At 39.3% G+C, this 27,984-nt stretch overlaps 1 protein-coding gene across 1 annotated transcript; it reads right to left on the bottom strand.

Annotated features, from left to right (window-relative positions):
* Nucleotides 1–16,141: 16,141 nt before the first annotated feature.
* LOC149286655 (cholecystokinin-like) lies at nucleotides 16,142–21,978 on the bottom strand. Its single transcript, XM_089493833.1, has 2 exons — nucleotides 21,732–21,978; nucleotides 16,142–16,278 (listed from the first exon to the last, which is right to left on the bottom strand). Exons 1-2 carry the CDS (start codon nucleotides 21,976–21,978, stop codon nucleotides 16,142–16,144), a joined length of 384 nt encoding a protein of 127 aa, XP_089349959.1.
* Nucleotides 21,979–27,984: the final 6,006 nt, after the last annotated feature.

Raw genomic sequence — 27,984 nt, forward strand, 5'->3', positions numbered from 1 at the left:
TCTGCTGTAAAAATAAAAAATGAAACAGGTCTGGGCTGGTGTAAAAGTTATCCACCCAGAGGTGGTAGCCCTTATTCAAATAGGGGGACAGCAGGTCCCACACTATCTTCCCACTAGTACCCACAGATTGTGGGCAGCCAGGGGGATCAAGGTGACTGTCCTTCCCTTCGTAGATTCTGAAGGAAACAGTATATCCCGTCCCACTCTCGCAAAGTTTATATAACTTTACACCGTACCTCGCTCGCTTGGACGGGATATACTGTTTGAAGTTCAGTCTACCCTTGAATAGGACCAGGGACTCGTCTACAGCCACATTTTTGTCGGGGGTATAAATTTCAGGGAATTTACGTGAAAAATAATTAATAATGGGCCTCAATTTATATAAACGGTCAAATTGGGGGTGCTCTCTAGGGGGGCATTGGGAATTGTCGGTAAAATGTAAAAATCTTAGGAGCCCAAAGTACCTGTTCCGGGGCATTATTTGGGAAAAAGCAGGGGTGGATATTACGGGATCTGTGCTCCAATAGGAGCGTATCGTGGGCTTTTTCACAATGCCCATCATAAGGGTCAGGGCCCAAAATCTTTTAATTTCATGGGAGTCAGTGGGGTACCAGGTCTGGCTTCTGTCTCCTTGGTCAGCTGCCTGACACTGGGCTGCATAGAGGTTTGTTTGAGCTGCTAGCAGCTCAAAAAACTCGGGGGCAAACATTAAATGGAAAAATGACTTTGGCTCGCTAGCATCGATGTCACATCTGATGCCAGGAGTCGCAGTAAAAGCAGGGATTACTGGGTCTATCATATTTGGGGGCACCCAATTATATTTAGAGTCAGGCTCTCCACGCCTGGCTTTGCCAGATGGACCCTGGCCATCATCGTCTTCCTCTGACTCGTCATTATCTGACGCACAGCAGGATTCCTCAGATATTGGATCAATATCTGATGCAGTCAGAGTGGCCTCGGCGTCTGACGCCGTCAGAGTGGCCTCGGCGTCTGACGCGGTCAGAGTGGCATCGTCATCAGACTGAGTGAGGCAGTCATGAGCCTCCTCAGCGCTGAAGACATGTTGCGCCATTGTACCTACCTGGCCAATTTCTAAAACACTACACTATCCCCAATATATAATGTGGTTTTGCACTAAGCACTGCAGCTCTGCAAAACGAACTCTCTCTGTCTCTATCTCTCTCTCTCTCTCTCTCCCCCAGTGTCGCACATCCGGCAGTAATGTCACTGACCTGGATGTGGTTCAGTCCCCCAAGGCTAATGACACACCAAGTTGTTACAGGGGATCGGGCTGCAGGGGGGGGTCCAGGCTGTCAAACGACAGCCTGTTCTCCCGTGCAGCGGCAGGGATGTGTTCCTGACGCTGCACGAAAGGCTAGACGTCCCGGTACGTCTATAGGGGATTGAAGGGGTTAATATTGAATGGCATTCTTATTTGGGCTCAGTAGAAAAGATGGTTCACTGTGCTTCTTTGGAGGTTTGCTGTCAATCTAAAAAAGATATGCATGTCCCTAGCTCTCAGTTACATTTTTGGAATGGGTTTCACAATAATTGTCAAAATATGTTTTTATAAAAAGTGTACAAAAATACACTTTTAAATATGCAGTAAGTACAAGAGAGGGGCTGTTGTAGCATAAACGGTAATGAGATAATAGCTAAAATATTCCTTGTGCAGTTTTGCTCTTAGCTCAATATAAGCGCAAAACCTATTGAATTTGTTTTACCAAATATGATGCTGTTTGGCAGCTTAACGGATAGGAAACTAAAAATGCCAATTTACTGAGATTAGTTGGCATTATTTTGCAGCTGCCATAATCCAATCAGCATGTGACAAATTAAAAGGAAATAACCCATTAAAGAGAAACAAAAAACTTAGAGAGAGTTTTAATGTCCCACACACCAGAGCCTAGGGTCGATACCTGGGTGTAAGACTTTCACAAGCTTACAATCTTGAGGTAACACTTAAACCATTTTCTTTGGCAACCACTCCACCTCTTTGGCCCCCCTAATTCACCAAGTAGCATGTCAGTGTGCCATTTTTGCCCCAAACAACTTACCAGAACAATCTTTGTCCCAAAACACCCTTTCAGTGCCATCTTTGTCCCCAAACAATTCATTAGTGCCATCTTTGTCCCCAAACCACTTGTAAGTGTGATATTGGAGCCCAACCAGCTTGTGAGTGCCATCTTTTCACCCTCAAAAAACCTACAGGTGCCATCTTGTCCCCCAAACAGCTTGTTAGTTCCATCTCTGTGCCCAGCTTGTCAGTGCCATCTTTGTCACCTTGTAACCATTGGTACTCTAGAGGCTGTGTATTATAATCCCAATTATGTATGTGCAGGTGTTATAGCATAGCTCTCATCAGCATACAGTTAGCCAGACATGCTCATAGTGAGCATAAGCACATACTGAGCCAGACATAGATGGTTGTACTGCATAACTCCCATCATTATATTTTGAGCCAGACAATGACAGTGGTACAGCATAAATCCCATCATTTTATACAAGCCAGGCATGGATTATGGTACACCATAACTGCCATCAGACACAGAGTGTGGTACAGCACAACTCCTATCACTATGGACTGAGCCTAACAGTGGTACAGTATAGCTCCTATCAATATATACGGAGCCTGACAGCGGTACACCACAACTTCTATCATTATATATTGTTTCAGACACAGCTGCTGGTAAAGCATACCTCCTATCATTATATAGTGATCCAATGTATAATTAGCAGAACAGCACTCCAATATTTCTGGTGCTTGAACTGACCTCCACCAGCACCCCAAAATATCACAAATAAAGTCGCTCAGCACTCTAGTAGTTCAGTAAGGTAAATGGCATGATAAAGACCATAAGGTCGAAACATTGCCCGTGTTGCTGAATTAAATATACCTCACTGAACTACTGGAGTGCTGAGTGACTTTATTTGTGATATATAGTGATCCAGACACTGAGGGTGGTACAGTTGAACTCTTACCATTATATAGTGATCCAGACACAGATGTTTGTGCAGCATGGCTCCTATCATAATATAGCAGGACAGACACAGACCTGTGGTAAAGTATAAGTCCCATCACTATATACTGAGCCAGACATTGATGGTGGTACATCATAACTCCCATCACTATATATACGCAGCCAGGCACTGATAGTTGTACTAACTATAACTCCCATCTCCCATCATCATCACTTTTATTTGCATTTCATTGCTTTTTCACTCTCACTCACCCACACTCTCTCTCTTTTGAGGAAGTGCTCAGAGAGGCCTGGTCAATGCAGCTGATACTGGGGAGAAGCGGCCAAATGAAAAAAACAGAAGGACAAGTGGAGCTGCGGGAAAGAAGACAGGGACATTGAAGTAGCCGGCAGAGACGGTGGAAATATCACTCTTTATCTATTCAAAATAGATGCAAAAAGGTATACATGTGCGAATTATTGCAGATTAAATTACTCATGTGATATTAAAGATTTCATTAGACATTCTATAATTACGATCATATGCTATTTTGGCAGTATGTTTGCACCATGAGTGTCTTATGTATGCCTGGAAAGTTGAATTATCCAACTCCTCTCCTTACCTTAAACCAGGGGCGTCCAACATGCGGCCCGCGGGCCAAATGCGGACCTCGAGGTGCGGCCCGCGTGAGATCGGCAGCCAGGATCACAAGAGCCCTGCTGCTTACTTGTGGGAGGGTCTATTCTCTGCTCCAGTCCTGCCTCCTCTGTGGGGAGAACGAGGGAGGCCGCGCCCCCTGCTGAAGTCTGTGAGCGGCATTGAGAGAGCTGTAGTGCAGGTAAGGGGGTGGGGAGGGTGTTTGAATGAGTATGTCTGATTGAGGGAATGAATCTGTGAATGAATGAATTTGTGTGTGTGTGATAGCATGGATGTGTAAGTGCTGGAACCTAGGCATGATGGGACTGTGATTGCTGTTAACAATCCCACTCCTATCATGCCAAGTCAGCCAGTACATGCTGAAACCTAGCTAGCTGCCCGCTTGTGTATTGATGCTCCCAGCAGTATGGGGGCTGCACTTGCAGCCACCCTGTACCAGCATGTACTGGCTGACTTGGGATGATAGGAGTGTGATTGCTAACAGCTAACAGCAATCTGCTAACAGCAATCACAGTCCCATCATGCCTAGGTTCCAGCATTTACTGGTTACCTGGGTATAAAAAGAGTGTGTTTGCTGTTAGCAATCACACTCCTATCATGCCAAGTCAGCCAATACATGCTGAAACCTGGCAAGCTGCCTCCCTTGTGTATTGATGCTGCCAGCAGTATGGGGTCTGCACTTACAGCCACCCTGTACCAGCATGTACTGGCTGACTTGGGATGATAGGAGTGTGATTGCTAACAGCTAACAGCAATCTGCTAACAGCAATCACAGTCTCACCATGCCTAGGTTCCAGCATTCACTGGTTGCCTGGGTATAAAAAGAGTGTGATTGCTGTTAGCAATCACACTCCTATCATGCCAAGTCATATTGTTGATTTTTTTTGTCCAATTTTGGTGTGTTACTTTTAATAAAAGTGTGGTTACACACTAAAATTGGACAAAAAATACAATGCCCAGCCAACCAGTACATGCTGGAATCTGGGTATGCCTGAGATTGCTGTTAACAATCATAATATATAATTTTTTGTACAATTTTGGTGTGTAACTTACTTTTATTAAAAGTGTGTGGGGGGTCACTTTCAGTTTCGGCTAAGTGAACCCTGAATTTTCGGTTTTGGTCCAGATTTTCATTTTAGTGCATCGCTAAAATAAATAGAACTATTTTATTTTTACTTATCCAGAATCCTGAATTTGTAGGCCCAGAAATCCCAGAAATCAGTGAGAGGAAAAGTAAAGGTTTTGTGTCATTTACTTTATTTTAATCTGCATATTTTATTAAAGGCCATATTTTCTCCTTGTAAAAAATGAGTGCGGCCCACGCACGGATACAATTCTGATGAAGTGGCCCAGTGCAGAAAAAACTTGGACGCCCCTTCCTTAAACTATCCACAATAATACGCTCAAGGCCTAATCACTAACTTCTAGGACAAATGTGCCTACTATATATAGTGAACTATAGATACATATTATTCACCACTAAGAACCCAAATTAATCAGGATATTCTGGTAATATATGTGCTGCCATATCAACTCTATGATTTCCAGCCATACAAGAAATACATTAACCATCTTTAAAGAAAGAAAAACATGAATTTCTGAATCTCTTCAATACATTATTTTATGAACATCTTGAATATACTTTGGGATCTGAAAAAGTATGTTAATTTCCCCTGGTGATATAGCCAGTACTTTTCAATCATGCTTTACATTATCTTTTCAAGACATAGTATCCAAGATGTTACCTGACTCTAAATTGCTCATTAATTATTTTCCTAATTTTCTTGTACCCAATCCCCAAACTAAGTATGCATAGAAATTGGAGAGTTTTGAAGACACTTAAGATCCTAATATTCTTAAGACCACAGGCTGATGCCACCAACAAAGAATACCTATTGAATTATTTTGTACTTTAATATGCATTCTCTAACTGTAATAGCAAAAAAATAGACTTTACCAGATCTTTTGTACTCTGCATTTACTATGGTTGCCATCTTTTGCCGAGTCGTTATCTGGACGCTCTTTTTGATGTTGCACCAGGGATTTGGGTGGAGTTTGAAGTAGAGGGAAATGGTAGGAGAAAACCAGAAGAGGAAGGAGACACTGGTGATGCAAAAAATGAGAGGATACAAATGAAAGGGAGGGTAAAAGAGTAAAGGAGAAGAGGTAGAAGAGTGAAGAGAAAAGGAGGCAAGAGAAAAAGAAGGGAATAAATGAGAGAGAAAAGAGAAGAGACAGAATACAGAAAAACAAGACAGAGACTCATGTTCACAGTCTACACATCTATAGCACACGCACACCTCAATACTGTAACTAAACCTACCTCCTGCGCATCAGCACAAGCATGCAAGGCACCTGAACATCCTTACCCATCCATGTTGTTATGTTACTGCCCCTCTTCAGATGACCTTTAATATTTTTACATATAATATTTATTTATATGCAAGTTCCTCAGCTTCTACAATATCCTATAACAATTATAATTATTGTTTTAACAAAACACAGGCTATAGATAGTTTTCATAAATAAACTTAATGGTTCAAAAAGTTGTGTTGGTGGCAGATTTATTTTAAGTAATTTTTTGTTTTGGGTATAGTTTACCTTTGGTAAAAATCTAATAGTAGCAAGGCAGAGTTCTAGCAATTCACGCACCGCAATACTATAAACAATACCATACAAGTCTTGCACAGTACAGTGTCAAAACAAGTGGGGAATGTAAAAGACAGTGTGTGATACCAACAGGAGAACATTTCTGTGAGATAACCGTGTGGTTCTGAAAGGCTTACTTTGCTCTAGTCATGTCCATACCTCTACCTACCATCAGTAGATCCTTTTTTTTATTTTCTTTATATAGCACCATCAATATACGGGTATGACAAAAAAAGAATTGACAGATAAAGACAACCTGATACATTAGGTATAGAGGGCCCTACTCGCAAACTTACGCGCTAGAGAGAATAGGGTGTCCAAAAGATGCAGGGCTAGAGACCACAGTAGATTTGATAGCTGTGCATATATTAAAAAAAATCCCTTCTCACCCCTATGGGTGGTACGTGTCTTCCTCCACCTCGGGTCCTCTACCAGAGGCATGGGAGTGTGAGTATCTTAGCTGTTCCTAGCACTGCACTCTTCTGGACAGAGTGTTTTGCTGTTGTCACTATGTGTTGGACTATCTCAGAAGCCTCCCTACATAGTCTGCACCTTGGGACATGTCTGGTGCAGTAGATATATACAGCAAACAGAATGATAGGTGTCACGCGCCTTTATCCCAGTCACAGTAAGCCAAAGTTGGTACACAGGAATTCACAAATAGAAAGAACAGTCAAATATGTCTGAACACAAAGACAGGTGCTACATGACGTAACGCCCCCAGAGCAAGTAGGAACGGCTCCTGTCAGTCTCCTGGATGGGCGCGCCCCCTCCTGGGAGAAACCCGCTTGCTACCAGGAAACCGGATGCGTGGAGCAGAGACTGGTGGTCTGCTGGTTTGCCGCGAGTGGGAGCGGTGGCGTCTAGACGAGGATTCCCCGGTGACAGGTAAGTCATGACAGTAGGTTGCACTACCAGATTACACCTTATAATCACAGGCAGTGGCGACTCTAGAAACAATATATAGGGGGTGCGACTAATCCTTGAAATAAATATTATAACACAATAAATAACTTTTCCACTAAATGATTTCAGGGCCTTGAACGTTTTGTCCCCTGAAGTCACTACACCTTCAGGAGAGCATTTTATCTCTGGATAAATATAAATTAAATAATTCCTACTGTAAGTTAAGTGCCAGGAAACAGATGACCAAACACACACACCAACACAGGCTCTGTCACACCGACACCCAGACACACACACCAGGACAGGCTCTGCCACACCGACAACCAAACAGACACACACACACCAGGACAGGCTCTGACACACTGACACCCAAACACACACCCTAGGACAGGCTCTGCCACACTGACAACCGAACACACACACCAGGACAGGCTCTGCCACACCAACACCCAAACACACACCAGGACAGGCTCTGCCACACCAACACCTATACAAACACACACCCGAGGACAGGCTCTGCTACACTGATAACCAAAAACACACAAACAGCAGGACACAATCTACGTCACAGACGTCTACATCAGGATGGATTTTTATACCCCCCTTAGTGTTTTTGCCCCTTGTGTATTGATGCCCCTGCTGCCCATATATATTAATATTAGCCCCAGTTGCTGATAGCAGGTATAGATCAACACATTAACACACAAACCAAGCTTTGCATGTATAGATCAACTGAAATTCACTTGTGATCTCAGCACTGAAGGTATATATCGAATAAACAGAATCAGACATACAAATCCTGTATTTGCAGGTATACAATAGTATATGAAACGTAGCATTGCAGGTATAGATCAAATAAATACATGGAAACAGCATTGCAGGTATTAATCAACTGAATAAGACATACAAACACTGTATTTGCAGGTATACATAAATAATGTATGGAAATATATAGATATGGATCTACAGAATAACGCAAAAAACGGTTTGCAGGTATAGATCAATTGGAATTCACATAAAAACACGTCATTAAAAGGTATATTTAAAACCCCCTAAATTACAGGCATAGATCACAGGTTGCACACCCCAAAGCCAGCCCTGGCATCCACACAGCCCACCCAGCAATCACACTCCTATCATACCCAGGCAACCAGTAAATGCTGGTGCCTAGGCATGATGGGACTGTGCTTGCTGTTATTGCTGTTAGCAATCACACTCCTATCATGCCAGGTCAGCCAGTACATGCTGGTACAGGGTGGCTGTAAGTGATGTGCAGACCCCATACTGCTGGCAGCATCAATACACAAGGGGGGCAGCTAGCTAGGTTTCAGCATGTACTGGCTGACTTGGCACGATAGGAGTGTGATTGCTAACAGCAATCACAGTCCCATCATGCCTAGGTTCCAGCACTTACACATCCATGCTATCACACACACACTCATTCATTCATATACTCATTCATTCACATATTAATTCCCTCAATCACGCTCACTCCTTGATGCCGCTCACAGACTTCAGCAGAGGGCGCGGCCTCCCTCTGCATTCCCTGGTACCGCACAGAGGAAGCAGGACTGGAGCAAAGTCATGTGATGTGACGTGAACTCTGCTAGGTTCCACTTCCTCTATGCAGTACAGAAGACCCTCCCACAGGTAAGTAGCAGGGCTCAAGGTGCGGCCCTCTCTCTCCTCCGCATTAAAAAAATAATAATAATAATAAAAAAAGACGGGATTTAAAGTCGCATTGCGACTTTATTCCATATTCGGCAGGGGGGGCAACAGAGGGGGCAAGGATTAACCTAGGGGGGGCAATTGCCCCCCCTTGCCCCCCTGTAGCGACGCCACTGATCACAGGTATATTATACTTAACTCTCAGATACACATCAGGACAGTGTTCAATGCAAATACAACCTTAGATTAACAACATGTGGCATATTACACGTCTCATGCTTTATTCAACAAAAGTAAAGCCAAAATGGAGAAAACGGAGAAGTCTCATGCTTTATTCAACAAAAATAAAGCCAAAATGGAGAAAATGGAGAAGAAGGCATGTGTGGAAAAACTAAGTATACCTTATGATTCCATAGCTTGTAAAACCACCTTTAGCAGCAATAACCTGAAGTAATCATTTTCTGTATGAGTTTATCAGTCTCTCACATGGTCGTGGCGGAGTTTTGTTCCACTCCTCCTTACACCGTTGCTTCAGTTAATTGAGGTTTGCATGCATTTAATTATACACTGCTTTTTTTAAGGTCCTACCACAGCATTTCAATCGGGTCAAGGTCTGGACTTTAACCTTTGCAGCACCTTAATTCCTTTTTTAAGCCATTCTGTTGTAGAATGATGTGCTTGGGATCATTGTCATTTGGCTGTCGAACAGATGGTCTCACATTTGACTCTAGAATACTTTGATATACAGAGGAGTTCATACAGAGAAATGCAAGGCTCCTAGGTCCTTTGGCTGCAAAACAAGACCAAATCACCAAAGTTCTTGACAGTTGATATGCTGTGTTTGGTTTTCAACAAATTTAGCGCTGCGCATTATGGCCTAACATCTACACTTTGTTTTTGTCTGTCCAAAAGAACACTGTTCCAGAAATGTTGTTGAGATGCAACTTTGCAAACCTAAACATTGTTGCCATATTATTTCTACAGAGAAGAGGCTTTCTCCTGGGAACCTTTCCGAAAAAAACATACTTGTTCTTCTTCTAATTGTAGTGTCATAAACTTTAACATTTAACATGCTAACTGAGGCCTGTAGAGTCTCTAGATCAGGGGCGTCCAACATGCGGCCCTCGAGGTGCGGCCCGCGTGAGATCGGCAGCCAGGATCACAAGAGCCCTGCTGCTTACTTGTGGGAGGGTCCATTTTCTGCTCCAGTCCTGCCTCCTCTGTGGGGAGAACGAGGGAGGCCGCGCCCCCTGCTGAAGTCTGTGAGCGGCATCGAGAGCTGTAGAGCAGGTAAGGGGATGGGGTAGGTTGTGTGAATGAGTGTCTGATTGAGGGAATGAATCTGTGAATGAATAATTGGTGTGTGTGATAACATGGATGTGTAAGTGCTGGAACCTAGGCATAATGGGACTGTGATTGCTGTTAGCAATCACACTCCTATCATGCCAAGTCAGCCAGTACATGCTGAAACCTGGCTAGCTGCCCCCCTTGTGTATTGATGCTGCCAGTAGTACAGCCACCCTGTACCAGCATGTATTGGCTGACTTGGGATGATAGAAGTGTGATTGCTAACAGCAATCTGCTAACAGCAATCACAGTCCCATCATGCCTAGGTTCCAGCATTTACTGGTTGCCTGGGTATAAAAAGAGTGTGTTTGCTGTTAGAAATCACACTCCTATCATGCCAAGTCAGCCAGTACATGCTGAAACCTGGCTAGCTGCCCCCCTTGTGTATTGAGGCTGCCAGCAGTATGGGGTCTGCACTCACAGCCACCCTGTACCAGCATGTATTGGCTGACTTGGGATGATAGGAGTGTGATTGCTAACAGCTAACAGCAATCTGCTAACATGCCTAGGTTCCAGCATTCACTGGTTGCCTGGGTATAAAAAGAGTGTGTTTGCTGTTAGCAATCACACTCCTATCATGCCAAGTCATATTGTTGATTTTTTTTGTCCAATTTTGGTGTGTTACTTTTAATAAAAGTGTGGTTACACACTAAAATTGGACAAAAAATACAATGCCCAGCCAACCAGTACATGCTGGAATCTGGGTATGCCTGAGATTGCTGTTAACAATCATAATATATAATTTTTTTGTACAATTTTGGTGTGTAACTTACTTTTATTAAAAGTGTGTGTGTGTGTGGGGGTCATTTTCAGTTTCGGCTAAGTGGTTTTGGTCCAGAATTTTCATTTTAGTGCATCCCTAAAATAAATAGAACTATTATCCAGAATCCTGAATTTGTAGGCCCAGAAATCCCAGAAATCCGTGAGAGAAAAGTAAAGGTTTTGTGTCATTTACTTTATTTTAATCTGCATATTTTATTAAAGGCCATATTTTCTCTCAATGAAAAATGAGTGCGGCCCTCACACGTATACAATTCTGATGAAGTGGCCCACTGCAGAAAAAACTTGGACACCCCTGCTCTAGATTGTAAACTTGTTTGAGCAGGGCCCTTCTCGCCTGTTGTTTCTGTAGATTAAATTATGTTATACACTCCTTTTTATGTCCTGTCTACCCATTGTACAACGCTACGGAATATGATATACTGTTTATAAAACAGTAAATCATAACAATAATAATTTAATAATTTTTCTGAGTATTGCACAGTCTGACATTGGGGTGAATTTGTAAAATTATGGTTTGGAAAGGGCCTTATAACCCTTTTCCAGATTGATGGGCAGTAATAATTGCTTCTCTAAGATCATTGCTGATATCTTTCCTTTTTGGCATTGTGTTAAACCTGAATGCCCCAGACCAGCAAACTACTTAAACTTTGTCTTTAAAATGTGGATTTTTTTTAATTTCCAGCAACCTCTGTGAAATATGTAACCAAGTCTATCTGCTTTAGAGATCCCATATTAACTCTATAATATGTACATAAGCAGTGGCGGATCTACCGGGGTCGCAGGGGTCGCGACTGCGACCGGGCCCCGGCGGCAGGGGGGCCCAAGCCAAGGGGCCGCCCGAAATCTTTTTTAAGTTTTTTTTTGTTTTTTTTTTAAATAAGGCAGGGGCGTCCAACATGCGGCCTCGAGGTGCGGCCCGCGTAAGATCGGCAGCCAGGGCAACCGATCTTACACGAGCCGCACCTCAAGCCCTGCTACTTACTTGTGGGAGGGTCTTCTGGACAGCACAGAGGAAGCGGAGTTCACGTGACATCCTACTTCCTCTGTGCTTTAGCAGAGAAGGCAGAGGGAGGCCGCGCCCCCTGCTGAAGTCTGTGAGCGGCATCGAAGGGAGATGCAGTGCAGGTAAGGGGGTGGGGAGGGTGTTTGAATGAGTGTGTGTGATTGAGGGAATGAATCTGTGAATTAATGATTATATGAATAAATGAGTGTGTGTGTGTGTGTGTGTGTGTGTGTGTGTTAGCATGGATGTGTAAGTGCTGGAACCTAGGCATGATGGGACTGTGATTGCTGTTAGCAATCACACTCCTATCATGCCAAGTCAGCCAGTACATGCTGAAACCTGGCCAGCTGCCCCCCTTGTGTAGTGATGCTGCCAGCAGTATGGGGTCTGCACTTACAGCCACCCTGTACCAGCATGTACTGGCTGACTTGGCATGATAGGAGTGTGATTGCTAACAGCAATCACAGTCCCATAATGCCTAGGTTCCAGCATTTACTGGATGGATGTGTAAGTGCTGGAACCTAGGCATGATGGGACTGTGATTGCTGTTAGCAATCACACTCCTATCATGCCAAGTCAGCCAGTACATGCTGAAACCTGGCCAGCTGCCCCCCTTGTGTAGTGATGCTGCCAGCAGTATGGGGTCTGCACTTACAGCCACCCTGTACCAGCATGTACTGGCTGACTTGGCATGATAGGAGTGTGATTGCTAACAGCAATCACAGTCCCATAATGCCTAGGTTCCAGCATTTACTGGATGGATGTGTAAGTGCTGGAACCTAGGCATGGGGGCCCTTAACAGATTCTCGCACCCGGGCCCTGAGGCGTCTAGTTACGCCCCTGTACATAAGGATTTACCCTCTACCTAGATTGCACCCACAGTGGTCTCCTCTCAGAGTCTCAGGTCTCTTCATGATCCCGTTGTTCTCATCATCTCTTCCATTTCTTTTTATTTAAGCTTCCCCTTTGCTTTTAATCTCTTCTCCTATTTCCCTTAATCTCTCTCTCTCCTTTCTCTTTATCTCTCCTTTATATTGCTTCACTTTCTGTCTATCCCTCTTCTTTTGTCAAGGTCATTTTATACTATCATTTTATTATAGGTGTACATGTACTCACATGACCACATTATTATAGCAGCTGACAAGGGCCAAAATTATTGTGTTTTTTTCCAGAAGGTTTTCCCTAAAGCAATCTAGGCCATAGTTAAATGGTGATTTAATGTAATAAATGAAGTATTTATTTAATATAATAATGACTACACCATATTAAATACTTTATTTTAGAACTGCTGTAGTTTTATCTTAATCAATATGACTAAATGTTTTATCACTAAATCAGTAGGGCTTCAAACAATGTTCATTTTCCATTAATAAGGGACTTGTTCCTGTAGGTATATTACAATAGGACCACCTACTGTTGAAAATGTAGCATTAAATTGTCATTCCTAGTACTGTTGAAGAGGTAATTATTTAATCATACAGAATGTTGTCTAATTTAATTTTTTTTCGTCAGAAACTCTTAATTATAATGTTACTCAAAGCAGGCATGGACATTACCATTAAAACTAAACATTTTCGTTTTAATATTAGGTTAATAAACCATAAGAAGAAATTAGAAAGTGACGGTTTATTATTTTAATATACTGGACAGTGGAATCAATGCTTCATCAAAATGGAACAGAACCTGCAAATCATGGAAGCTGGATAGTTGGCAGCTGGACTTCTCTTGATGTTATAGTGTTTGTTGTCCATATTATCTTATAGTAAACTCAGCTCAGTAGAGGTAGATGAGCTGGATGGGGTACAAAGCAACCCAAGTCACGGCAAGCCAGATCTCAGATCTGAGTGTCCAACCTGTGCCCAACCTTAGTCAGACTTACTTTTAGGTTATGGAGTGACATACATGGAGGAACCCAAAACCAAAAGGACATGAGATATTTTAGCTACATAGGTTTGTACTCCTCCCTTCCTAACAACTGGCTCTTTGAGCACTAACAATGATCATAGTCTTGGACTTGTCATCCAATAGCAATCAAGTAAAACAGAAACATTTCAAAGAATAACTATCAAGTCTAAAGCTTATCTGTGTTTGATGAGGGGCAGGGTGTAATAGACATTTTACTAGAGGGACAATACAAATTGTGTAAATATTCATGAACTAGGATTGATTATAGGCCAATATCAAAATGTTTTAATGTAATACACAATTCACATTACCAAGAAATACAACATGCTATAGCTGTCTGTATAAAATTGCATGGGATACTTCATGACCCTACCCCATCACACTTCATGATGAGATAAATTTATGTAAATATATGAATAAATGTTTTTATAAATAGTTTATTAAAGTACCACATAGATTGTGCTTGGTTCTAGGTTTACTTTTTTCACTAAATTATTTTTTTATAATATAAATAAAACTTTTTAATGAACCATAAGTTAAAATTGGAGAAGGTTCACCTTGCACTGTGATGTGTTGGTCTCTAATATCTACATTATATCCATCCCTGTGTAAGGTGATCTTAACATGATTGGCTTACAAGCTGTATACCTATTAATTATTAACTCTGTTCCTGTAAGTTTTCTATGTGATGGCCTACTTGTTATATCTTGTTTATACATTGTACAGGGCTGAAGAACACAATGGTACTATATAAATCAATAAAAATAACTGTAGTTTAAAAGTTAACTTTATGGAAGCTGAAATCTGGCAGGGCCAGCATAAGCCAATCGAATTTCCTAGTATTACGTTCTCACTGTTCACCACACCCCATCCTTACAATCAACAATAATCAGCAATATATCAATAGGGGAGGATTAACTTAATGAGGAAGATAAATCCTACAGAAAAGTAAGCTAAGATAGTTTGCATCATGGACTATACATACGTTGGGTTTTTAGTACATAAATAGTACAAAGATTACTTATTTTAATCTGCAAACATTATTACATTTATTTAATGTACAGAACAATAAAATGTAGGATTTGGTTAAAGTAGCAAATTCATTTTAAGGAGGACTGGCCATTGAGAATGTGATTACAACAATGTACTTTGTGTAAACATATCCAGTATTAAACATACAACGTGTATTTTCTACATTGACGTTTACCTCTTTGTTGTATTTTTACTGAATTATTTTTATACGTGAGACTCAAAGCTGGAACGCTGGTTCTAGTGTAGTAAAGTGATCTAAAAATGGTGCACGTTTGCAATGTTTTGAATACATTCATAGTTATGGTAAAGGTGCCATAAAGGAAAACTAGGCTGCTGCATAGGTTGCTGAGCTTTGGGGGTGGCTGTCAAGATATTAGTAAGCAAATCAATGCAACATTTATACAGTGGGCCAATTTTGTTTGACGTATTTCCATGTTTTTTTTTTAATAAAAAAAAGTTGGTGCAGGTGTCATTTCCCCAAGTACTGAGCAATGGCTGTAGTACAACTGAACTGGCAGAACTACTTGTATAACCATAATTTATGGAATATAGTACTTATTGGTATTTTGTGATTATAAAGTCGAACTCTATGACTTAAACTAGCAGGCAGCTGGCAAATTGGAAAATTTGCAAGTTGTCTGCTTTTTAAAATGTGCATGGATTTGTATATACTTACATCGCCTGGATGAAAGTATTTTTATTCTATGCGAGTACAATGCTAATTGGCCATCGTGAATTTGTGAGTTAGACATTTCTTTTGCCAACGTGCAAGCGCCCACAATTTAGATTGTGCTACTTTTGTTCTATGGATTTTATTTTTTGTATTTTTTACTGTAGAGCCAAAACTTAGAGATGTATCTTCTTTTTAATTGTTTCCTGACAACACAAGGAAAATGTAATATTTTATTTATTAGAACACGGATGGTTTTTCATCTACAGTTTATTATGTAATTCCCCGCAACTTGTGTTGACAAGCGGTGCTAAATAAAATAAAAAAAAAGTGATTTCGAATATCAACAGTGTATGGCAAGAAACCCCAAAAGAAAAAAAGTAATAAAAGAAAATGTTTCCTGGAAAATTCTGCATATGTATATTGCATTGTTTAGTTTTACAAACAAATTTACAACAAGTACATAATAAATATATATTTAGAACACTGATTTGTAAAGACAACAAATTAATTTATTTTATCTGTACAGAAATGCAAGTATGTTTTTAAAGTTTTGATATTTAAGAAGAATATTCGTATTCTTCAGCACTGCGGCGACCAAAATCCATCCAACCCATGTAGTCTCTGTCGTTTATCCGATGGGTGGGGTCAATGACAGGTCGGTTCGGCAGAACAGCAAACCTCCCCGAAGGTCCGCCTAAAATAAAAATAATAAAACAAACAAAAAATCACTTAAATGGAAACATGCAATAAATAATAAAATAATAACTTAACCCAACATTTTTTTTAAATATTTGCAAAACTGTGAAATCAATGCTATTTTATGATGGGTAGTTCAGGAGAGGTGCTACCAGATAAGCAGATTAAGCAGATAATTATTCTTTTTATTATTTGTGTTAAAATTTAGACCTTGATAAATCTTTTGCCGTAGGGTCCATAAAAACCTAGAGCCAACTATACTATACTAGCACAATACATTATGATTAATTCTATCACTTAGTGTATTCTGTTGTTTCGCAAAGTATCAAACACACCTATCAAAATGTATTTACAGGAGTATTTTTATTTTTTTTACAGGAGTATTGAATTCAAAAGCCTAAAGCTTTTAAAAGTATTTATGAATGCCATGTATAGTTTATGCTTTATATAGTATTTTAGAGACATTATGTTTAGAAGCTGGGAAGGAATTTATTAAAGTGGGTAAAAACCTCTATAATGAATGGCATCCCAGGCTTTTAATGAGTAACAGACCAATGGCCTATAAAATACAATTTAATTTAAAAAGAAAACAAAAAAAGCACGTGTTATTACAAACTTGGGCATATCTGGCCTACATAAGAAACAATAAAGGGTCTATTGTCAATCAACGTTGCATTTAAGCCAATACAATTTTCAAAAGAAGTAATGTCAGGTGATTATTGGAAGTTTTTGGCATCTGCAGACCATCATCAGTGACAAGTTAAGATTTCAGGAGCTGTCATTCCGCAAAAGTTTGATCTGCCACGTCTAAAGTATTCATATGTAGAAGAGCGATTAAAAATACGGGACTGCAGAACTCATCAAGGGCAGACCTTTGATGAAGGCAGTGCATTAACGCGCATTCCGGCAGATGTCTGGTAGAGATGGCAGCTTTAATTATGTGTTTACAATCTGTTGCCCAGTTAAATAGTAGTTAGTTTAGAGACTCAAAATCCATTTCATTCGAAAAGGTTGTTGTTTTATTGTTATCTAGTAAAGAAATGAACACATGCATGAATTTTGATTTGAGATGTATAGAATTAACAGAGCATGTATTATGTATAATAATTAGACAGTGTACATGCATCGTACTTCCTTATGCATAGGTGACAAAACCATTCTGAAATTGTCATCACATAAATGATCCTGTAGTGTTGCATAAAGCATTATACTTAACCAAGTACTGTGTAAGCGTCTTATAAACTTTGGTTAAGTGAAATCACTATAGAACCCTCTTTTCTCTTCCCTTCTCCAGCCTTGTTATGTCTATTGTTATATTCTATTGGGATCCCTAATATCCAGGGAATATGCTTAGTAAAATATGGTTTTCAGCAATAGTTGGTGGTTAATGAAACATATTGAAGAAATAACACATTAAAGCTGCTAATCCTGTATTAAGGATGAAGACAATTCAAACATATGCAAAATTAGAAAATTATATGAGATAAGGATACACTGGCATAGGACAGATAGGGAACAACATGTTGAATGTTTGGCACCACTGCTTGCTTATTCATAGGCCATAGTGAGCAGTTATTGTGTGGCAAACAAAAATATTTGCTAATGACTATTGCTGCCATCATATTAGTGCAAGTGCTATTTACACTTACTGCTTAACCTCTTAATGACCGGAGTTTCCTACCTGCTTCCTAGCATCAGCATCCTCTACATCTCTCTACATCTCTATAAAATAACAGTTTGCTTATATGACGCCGCATTTGACGCTGCATTCGATTGTTATTAATATTGATATGGAACAAACATCATTAAAAAAAAATGTCCGGCTAAAGCCTAACTACTATAGTCGCTCAGGGAAGAAAAACATACAATGTTAAGTTACAAAGATGTCTCTCTGTTGCCATGGTGATCTCACAACTTCTACTACTGCTTTTTACAATAATTGTTCTTTATACATTACCATTTATTATTCTAAAGGTTCGATATAGATTTGTGCTTAAAGCTAACTTAACGCATTGTTGATTAGGGTAAAAGTACAGTTTGTATCTACAGATATACTGATGGTTCACCTAATACCAAGTATCCAAACCATATTCCAGAACACAATCAGTGGACTCATGTTACCATGTAAAACATGGAGTGAGCATCAAATTATGTGACCATATCACATTTCAAAAAGTCCTGCAGTTTTGAAAAGTACATTGACTTTTATTTTAAATTGTGTTGTTTCTCAGCTTCTCCTATGGCAAACAATTTTCTAGAAATCCATAATGCAATATATGAATCAATAGATTTGAATAATTACGGTTATAACAGCTGTACTAAACTGACATATAGGGAAGGTTACATGGGAAAGGTATTGGATATTATCTATTATTATTATTATTTTCATTATTATTATTATTATTATTTTCGTTTTCCTCTGGTAATGAGCTAAGCAGTCATTTATATGACCTGATCCATGGCTTCATAAGTTACAATGGATGCTACAGGGTTTTGGATATTGTAAAACACTGTGATATTTTGTCTATTCTTCAGTTGGTTAAAGTAATCTATAATAAAATATCCATTTGAATGATTCTTGGAATATTGTGGCGAAATCACGGAATGAGGAATAGTATTTTTTTGTATAAAGTGAAGTTTCCAAAATAATATAAAAAGCAAACCTTACAATGGGTGCTGGATCAAGATTCCTCTGGGTACCATACTACCACCTGAGACTAAAGTTGACTAAATGGGGTCTCCTTAGTAATCAGACATGGCCTTATAAACATACTTGAGAACTCTCAGAGTTTTTGCGGCAATCTCAGGGTCTCACAGTGAAGGGGCAAAATTTTAGGGTCACACAATCTGAAGTCATTCATACTCTCTTTTGATCTGATGATATTTAAGACTCCTAGTTAGTGCTTTTTGCCTCCAGAATGTCTGTAATGGTTGGTATCCCTATTTGAATGCATGTTTCTCAATCGAGTGTACATTTATATAATGGTTGGTATCTTGGTTTCCTTGTATTAGAGTCATTTGGTTAACACATTACATGGAATCTGCGTGGTAGGCCATTAAACTGATAATGTATAAAATAAGAGTCTCTCTGGGTCGACTCGTTTTGAAAGTTCCAAGGTATGCTTATAATTCTTGCTGAGGCCCATGATAACCAACTTTCTTTGAGAGTCAAAAGTAACAGAGTGACCCTGTTACTTTTGACTCTCAAGTGTGTCTGTTTCAAAATAAAATTGTGTCCTTGTAATATACTCTCAAAAACGTTATATCTGCGTTTAATATGTTGCTAAAACACATCTGGCAGAGAACATGCTAAATACTGTATTGGCTCGGATATAGGCCGCACCGTAAAATTTTGGTGCTTTTTTAAAGCACCAAAAAACATGCTGCCCCTCTGTCTCCCCCCCGAGATATGCTGCCACTGTCCCCCCCCGAGATATGCTGCCACTGTCCTCCCCCCCCCGAGATATGCTGCCACTGTCCTCCTCCTCCCCCCCCGAGATATGCTGCCATTGTCCTCCTCTCCCCCCCCCCTCCCCGAGATATGCTGCCACTGTCGTCCCCCCCCCCCAAGATATGCTGCCACTCTGTCCCCCCCCGACTTACCAGAGCAGACTCCCGGGTGTCTTGCGGGGCCGGCGGGGGACATCTACGCAATACGCATATACAACTGAGTGCCGGCACCGGAAGTTGTATACGCGTATTGCGTAGATGTCCCCCGCCGGCCCCGCAAGACACCTGGGAGTCTGCTCTGGTAAGTCTTGGGGGCAGAGGTAAAACGCATCGTGCGGACGGTCACCGGCTGCGGCGATGCGGGTAAACAACCTCCGCAGCCGGTGACCGTCCGCACGATGCGCTTAGACAACCTCCCGTGCCGGCACCCCCCCTGTGGAAAGTGCTGGCAGGGGAGGCTGTCTGAGCGTATCGGAGAGTAGGATGCAGGGCCCTGCACCGCTGCAGGGGATCTGTATCCTAACCCCGCTGCCTGCCCAGCGCCCAGACTTAAAGTGGGGGGAAAAAGTACGGCCTATATTCGAGCCAATACGGTATACTCTTGCATGTTAACTTCTATTCATAGAAACATCTAATGTAGAAGGTACACAAAAAGGATCCAGTCAAGATATTAATGGGACCTGGTGTGTTATTTATACTTTAATTACAGTGTTTGGTTCATCAATCCATCTACGTCCTCTGAACAAGAGGTAGCTGCCTCCTGGCAAGAGGTGACTATTCTATTCTACATGCATGATTGGAGAACACCCAATGTATTTTCCATAAGGGCACAATGGCACACAAGCCTACTGAACAGGCTAAATTGCTGAGTGGCTGCATTTTGCTGTGACTGTTTATATTAAGCATAGTTATTGGTCTAAAAAGGTAATATATCAGGCATAAGGCATAGTGTAAGCAGGTCTTTCTTGCTTAATTGTTTCTACACAGCCAGTTCCACCATATAGGTTTCCTCAACCGACCACTAAGATTTAATATGCAAGCCCAGGAAGGCACAATGAGGATATAGCTTGTCATTTGCAAGGAATAGTGTTCTTAAAACCTGCGACAACCCATTAATTTAGTAAAAATATATATACACAGTTCAAACTGCCTCAGATTTGTTTTAAATTGATTGTAACCTGAAAACAATATTATGTTCTGTGTTTGGCCCCTTAAAGCTGTTTGCTTCCCCCTTAAAAGGGGTATCAGCTACAAAATTCAATGTACAACAGTAACTTAAGGAAGACCAGCTGCTTATTTTGGATCATGGTGCTTTACTCCAGTGATATGACTGCATCTAATTAAATTGGGACATCTGCGATAACCAGTCTGATGGAGTGGTCAATTGTTCTTTATACCCTTGTAGCAGAATCCTATTGTGCATAATTCATACTACAATATATTGATTTAAAGATCTCTATGATGGATGGTTCTACGCTGTACATGTTTATGCAACCCCTCCGCCACCACTTTCATCTGCAGATCCTGATGGTGTGATGGAAGAGCATAGGAGTATATTTGCCTCTGAAAGTAAGTTTGTTACTGAGAGGTCTGGGAAAGAGCAACTTAAGCAGAGGCCCCCACTCATTGCCCTTGAACCCCAGTTAGGCAGTCTTATCATATAATGATAGAGCTGAGCTGAGCTGATGGGGTTTGCTACATTGGTGAACCTATGCTGCTAGCAACACAACATAATAATTAGGTTCTCAGGAAAATAAAACTAGTGAGGGAATGTGCCAGAAACCACAGGAGTAGTCCTAACCCTCACTGTTATTTATCTGATTCATGGAACAGAGGAATACAAACTACTAAAATATGCTCCCAGCAGAAAAGAGATATTTTTCTCAAATAAATAACACTGATGACAATTACCTGTATGCAGTTCCAAATGCATCCAAATGCATCACCATTTATTCTGACCACAGTTTATAAGACATGACTCTTATGAAATTCTTAACTTACCTTTTCTAAAATATTTTGCCAGAATAGCTTCCAAATTAGCCTTTTGATCTCCATTTCCATCAATGCGCTGGAAGGTTTTTAGTTGGCCAGTTGAGGAGGCACGAGCATGTCGTGGGTGCTGTAGTAAGCCCTGCTTCTCTATTCCAGTGGCCCCTGGATCTTCATTTGGAGATCCTGCAGTTTGCTGTCCTATTGAGCTTGTGGAGAGGACAGCAAGTAAGACGCAGATGCATATCCTACTGTACATAGCTGTGAAAGTGAAACAAATGTAAAATCAGCATTGTCTAAGCTTAGACATAATATATATAGATAGATAGATAGATAGATAGATAGATAGATATAGATATATATATACCCAATATTATTTAGGGCACTAAAGATATTATTAGTATGGGAACATTACTAAAAACATTACCGGAACTCTTTATACACAACTCCACCAGAATTCTGGAAAAAGCAAATAATACTACCTGGTATTTCTTAGCAATATTTATTTTTAATACAATACAGCTGTAGACAATATTTAAATGTAATATTGTCTAAGCTATGTTGAACAACTAAGATATCCCATGTTATTTTATATATAGACTGATTGCCCTGAAACCAGTTCCCAGTATTGTGTGATTTCCTTCCATAAGGGAACATACTAGCGCTACTCAGGCAAGAAGGTTTATTTCCTAAACATTGACTTTAGCTAATTTCCCTTGAAATAAAAAACCTTCATACTAGAAAGAAATGCGTTATGCAGGACAGTTCGGATGAGTTTCTCCTAAAAGAAAGGCAGAGTTAACCCTTCATAATGCATAGTTAATGGTTGACATGAAATGAAAACTTTAGTTTATAGACCATAACTCATCAAGGTATTTGATGCATCATAAATTACTTTAGGTTTCTGGTTTGTTATCATGTCAAACACTAAAATCCCCAGTTGTGTCAATCAATGCACTTTTACATCAGCCCCTTTATAAGTCCAATTTCTAAATATTAATGCGAATATTCTAGCATGTAATTGTATACGTTATCATTACAGCGTTCTGGATAGAAACATATTTTATTCCATAAAACTTCAAAAGTGAGAGAGAACGGGTGAGAAGGTGTGTGTGAGAATAGAAAAAGAAACATAAGAAAATGGATATTTGTACTATTATAGAATAAAATAATATCTTTTTTTCTACTGAAGTACATAAAATAAAGGACACAAAACTAATACAAAACACATGAAGCTTTAGACTTGATGAAAAAACGTATTGCTTCCTATCATACTTTTCTTGATTATATCATTATCCAAAAGAAAAAAGATAAATATCAGAGAGCGCCTAGCAACCTGAAGTGCTTGGTAAACTTCTACGATAGGGACTTGAGTCAAAGGTAATATATTTTATTGGACCATAATACAAAAGAAATGTGAGTTTTTGGAACCTTAGAGATGATCTCTTCTTCAGATTAGCTATTTCTTTCACTAAACTTACCTATTAGAGATCTTTTGAGGTATCCCTCATGGAAAATTTAATAATTAGAATGCATATAACCATTTGGGTCAATGAGAAGGAGAAGTCTCTAGTCAAAGATACCTTTTACTGGGCCAACATAGAAAAATCTATAAAGGCACATAAGAAGAAGGTTCTTCATCTGACTAAGAAGAACAGACTATAGCTGTATCCATTTTCCTTATTATATTCATTAAATACCTCATAAGGTCTCTAAAGCTTGTGTTTATTTAAAGAAATAACTCAGGATACACATTAATAAAATAACCCATCGTTAATTGACTTAATGGATAGGTCTGGATTATTGTGATAACATTTTTCATTATATCAAGACAGATATTGATAAAGTTCTGTTTTATTTTTTCAAATAAATACATTTTAAAGTCTTAATAGCATTGTTGCTATAGTTAAAAGATGAAACCTTTATCGCGATTAATTTTGCACATATTAATGTTGAAGCTAGTTGTAGGCTGTTGAGGTGCAACAATCACACGTGATTTATTACATTTAGTTATATAGTTGCATATGTGTAGAGTAACAAGCCATTTACTTTTTAAAGGGAAAGCATGGAAATATTTAAATATTAATTTTGTGAACAAAATATATTTTTCTCAGACATTAGGTGCAATGTGTTTCATACTTGCCCCATGGTATGATAGCAGTGCATGTCACTGTTGCCATTGTGGACCACTGTCACTGATACATCTAATAGCCTACACCAAATCCACAAAATTGGATGTTTTTAGTTACATAGTTACATAGCTACATAGTTACATAGTTGCATAGTTTAAAAGTCTAAGGTCTACGACCCCCCTCTATTATAGCTTAGGCTACATTTCATATGGGGGTATGAGCCACTAGCTCACTCTCCAGCTAATGTACAATTACGACTCCCAGGATGCTCAGCCTGTATATGGATAGGGAAGAATAATTGTGTGTTATTGTCTTCTGACTACCCCAAATAAAATATATATTTCATTTGTGATGTATTTATTGTATAGGAATCTATCAAATATTTAGAACTCCAAAAGGTCATAAAATTGTGTAAACCTATGTCACAAGACTAAACAAGATATATTGTTTTAATATACCTGAATAGTCAACATATCTATTGTAATGTTGACAATTAATTTGTTTTAGAGTATTAATAATACAAGCAGGCTCATATGAAATAACATGAGGGATGATGTGTGTGTTGCCAACTGCCTGCAACTTTGTCTTGGGCTGCACAAGAAAGCTGACCTATATTTACTGCCACAGAAAGAGCTTTCTGAACACACTTGATTGATGCTTAAAATTCATATAGGTCTACTCAAATCAAAATAAAGTATAAATTATAATAACTAATGGCCATTTCAATGAACCAGTGTTCAAATTTTCATTTCTTTTTGGTCACCCTGCAAACATTTTGGTCCTCAATGCATATAATCCTTAGTCAGAGGTGATGGGAGTTGTAATCTGTCAATAGCTGGACATCTGTCACTTGCCCATTTCCAAATCTTCATCTATAATAAAACTACACCTGGCTGGCTAAACATAATGGGTGTTGCAGTCCTAGCAACAAGAACTGGAAAGCTGCTGTTTGGCTTGTAACATAAAAAACATACTGTTTACTAGAGATCTTAAATCTATGCAATTGATAAAGAGTGGATAAAGCTGGAAATTAAATTAAAATGTAACACAATTTTTAAGGTTGTCAAGTTTCCTCCAACAGACCAGGCATATCCTTTTTATATGTATTTATATCTAGCATATAATGTTCATGTCTTTCAGCTGAGAACTGCACCAGCTAAATTTTAAATGTACATTATGAATATCCAGGCAGAAATCAGATTTTAGGATCAGGAATGCCCCTGCTATTTGGATAGCCTTGAAAATGCCTTTTATTTTACTACCCCTGGTTCTGCATCTACAGAAGATGAGGTCTACTCTTAACCCTATGGGTGCCACATATTTGACACTACAAAGAGCTCTCACTCCTTTTTCTCCACCCATTGCAAGGGCACGTTTAACCCTTTAAGTGCTAGTAAGACTGTTTCCTTTCATCCCTCTTGCGCTGTTGTTAAGTTACATTACATTATATAATAGCGCAGAAATGTATAGCGCTGTACGCACATCACGGATTCCATAACGTAGGCAGGTTTTACTTAATTCATACAGAAATAATAATTACTAACTGAGAAGTGCACAGACTGAACGTATTGTAGTTGCGGAAAGAATACCTTCCCCAATCAAACTTTGTTACAACGGGTCATTGACCAACAGGTGCACTTTGAATCTCCTTTAAATAACAATAATAATAACAACAATAATAGTAATCATAATAATAACAATAATAATAGTAATAATAATAAATGTTCACTTTACCTTTCACAAGTGATCTGCTTTTCCAATAGGCGAGAGGACTGTGCAGTGCTTGGGGCAGAGGAATTACTGTGCTCCAGGTAGCTTTACTATGGCTTATATACCCCACCTCGCTGTCATCTGTTTGTACAAGCTGACGCAAAAAGGGGATTGCCATCACGTCATAACAAATTCATTTCACTCCCCAGACCAAATTGAGTCAAGGTTTAACCACTGAAATTAAAACCACAGTCCCCATTGCTGTCTCATTTTACAGCTTCTGATGCCTTAAAACACATTTTCCATGGGCAAGATGCAGATAAGAAGTACCAGCACCCATCTTCTTCTTCATCACTACTAATGTGTTATCTTAATATGGATACTATTTGGACACTATATCTTTGATATATTTGATCTACAACTTTTACCCCAGAAAAGAGTTAATCTGATTTGATTCATCATATATTGTGATTCCTTTTCTCATTTATGTGTAGCAACTGTAACATATCCATCGCTATATTTATAGATAATGTAAATATTTACCATCTGTCATTTTATATATGTCTAAATGCCTTTGCTTCACTTAGTACTTAATACTCAGTATCTGTGCTGAGCATCACTATACATACATATTTTATAACCTATATTAATTAATGTAATTACAAATAAATCAATTATTGGTGAAACTGAATTAAAAACCTTGGCCACCCAGGAACAGCACACAGGACATGCTAATAAGAAAGCTGAAATCAGCATTTTAATATATGGATGACCATGTGAATTATGTAATATGCACTGTCTGGTTTAGCATGGTAAAATAAACAATGGAACAGCAGTCAAATATTTTATTGGTAAGAATGCAATGAATGTTACAACACAATAAATATTACTGAAATAAAAATAAACACATCCTATAGTGGGGTAAAATCGGTCTGATTGAAGACATCTCAGCCCAGCAGATGCACCTGGCAATGACATGGTTAAATATATATTGACCACATAATGAATGTGTGTTAATCCTATGAATGTTGCAGTCCTGCTTTTAAAAGGTTAAATACCCCAGGAATTTACCTGAGATCCTATGAACTTTGGAAGGTAAATTGTCTTTTATTTCCTTAATTTAATTAATTGGAAATGAGGTAATGTGGAAACAGTACTTAATGTTAAAACACCCATCTTGAAGAGTAGACTAATGACCATATCCCCAACTGGCCTATTGTCCTTTCTCCCTGGAGGTATAATTAGGTAAGAACTGTCAATATCTGTCCCTTTTTGGTGTGATAGTAGACAAAATGATCCCTTGTATGAAATATTACTTATCTACGTGGATAAGAAATTTGATTTTATGGTGCTAGCATTATTCTACCTCTGCCTGTTTGTATAGGAACATATACATTAAGGTGATGGTAAGTCTATAAGGTGCTGGCTACTTCAAAATAATGAGAGATGGTGGAGGGAGGGGCGAGGAGAAATGGGAAAGGAGATGGAGATTGAAAGAGGAGGAGGGAGAGGCACCGGGAGCTACAAGGTCCTACAGGTCTCTCTGGTGAGATCTCTACAGCTCCTCTGTTCTATGCAGAGAGAGAATAAGGAGTTTAGAGCAGACAGAGGGTCATGTATAAAGAACAGCTGTGGTGTAACATGATTAAAGTGGTGCAACCATCATAGCAACGAGTTTGTTGCCCCAGCTTCACTTGCTCTGGAGAAAGTCTCTGATCATTTGCTCCAGAATGACTCTCTATAGATAACTACTATTGGGAGTGTTTCTGAAAAAACATAAATCCGAATTAAACTCTGCTACTTTCATAAGCATGTATTTCCAGGTGCTGCAGTTTCAGTAAGTACAAACTACATACACGTATTAACGACTGTAATCATTAGAATTAGAAAACGCGAATTTTCTAAAACGGTTCTTGACATACAGTATGACAGTATGACCCCCTTCGGTCTTGGACCAACTCACAATGAATCATCCAAGGAAGCTTACAGTTTGGGTGATTTCAGAATTACGCTTCCAAATTTAACACTTACATACATAGTACAACTAATTTCAAGTATGTAATATAGATTTAGCTTAATTGGAAATATAGTATATTTTAGGGAAACTGGATTACTATATATATATATATATATATATATATATATATATATATATAACCACGTTTTACCTCCTCTCACTTACCTCTGTTCTTTCCTGCTATTCTCCCTTTTTCTTTTCTCCCTCTCTCCCCTTTCTCTTCCCCCTTCAGTCTCCCTATCTACTCTTTCTCTCATTCCTTATATATTATACATACATATTAACTAATGGTATTTATTATTGAAACCGCTTTGATTAATTCACAGACACTTGATCCCAATCCCATTAAAGGAGTGAGCTCTAATGGAAAGTGGGATGCATTTGAGAGCTGACATTAAAACCAAGA

Source organism: Sceloporus occidentalis, unplaced genomic scaffold, assembly GCF_023333645.1.
Source record: "Sceloporus occidentalis isolate IW3139 unplaced genomic scaffold, rSceOcc1.0.p SCAF_67, whole genome shotgun sequence".
NCBI classification, from domain to species: domain Eukaryota; kingdom Metazoa; phylum Chordata; class Lepidosauria; order Squamata; family Phrynosomatidae; genus Sceloporus; species Sceloporus occidentalis.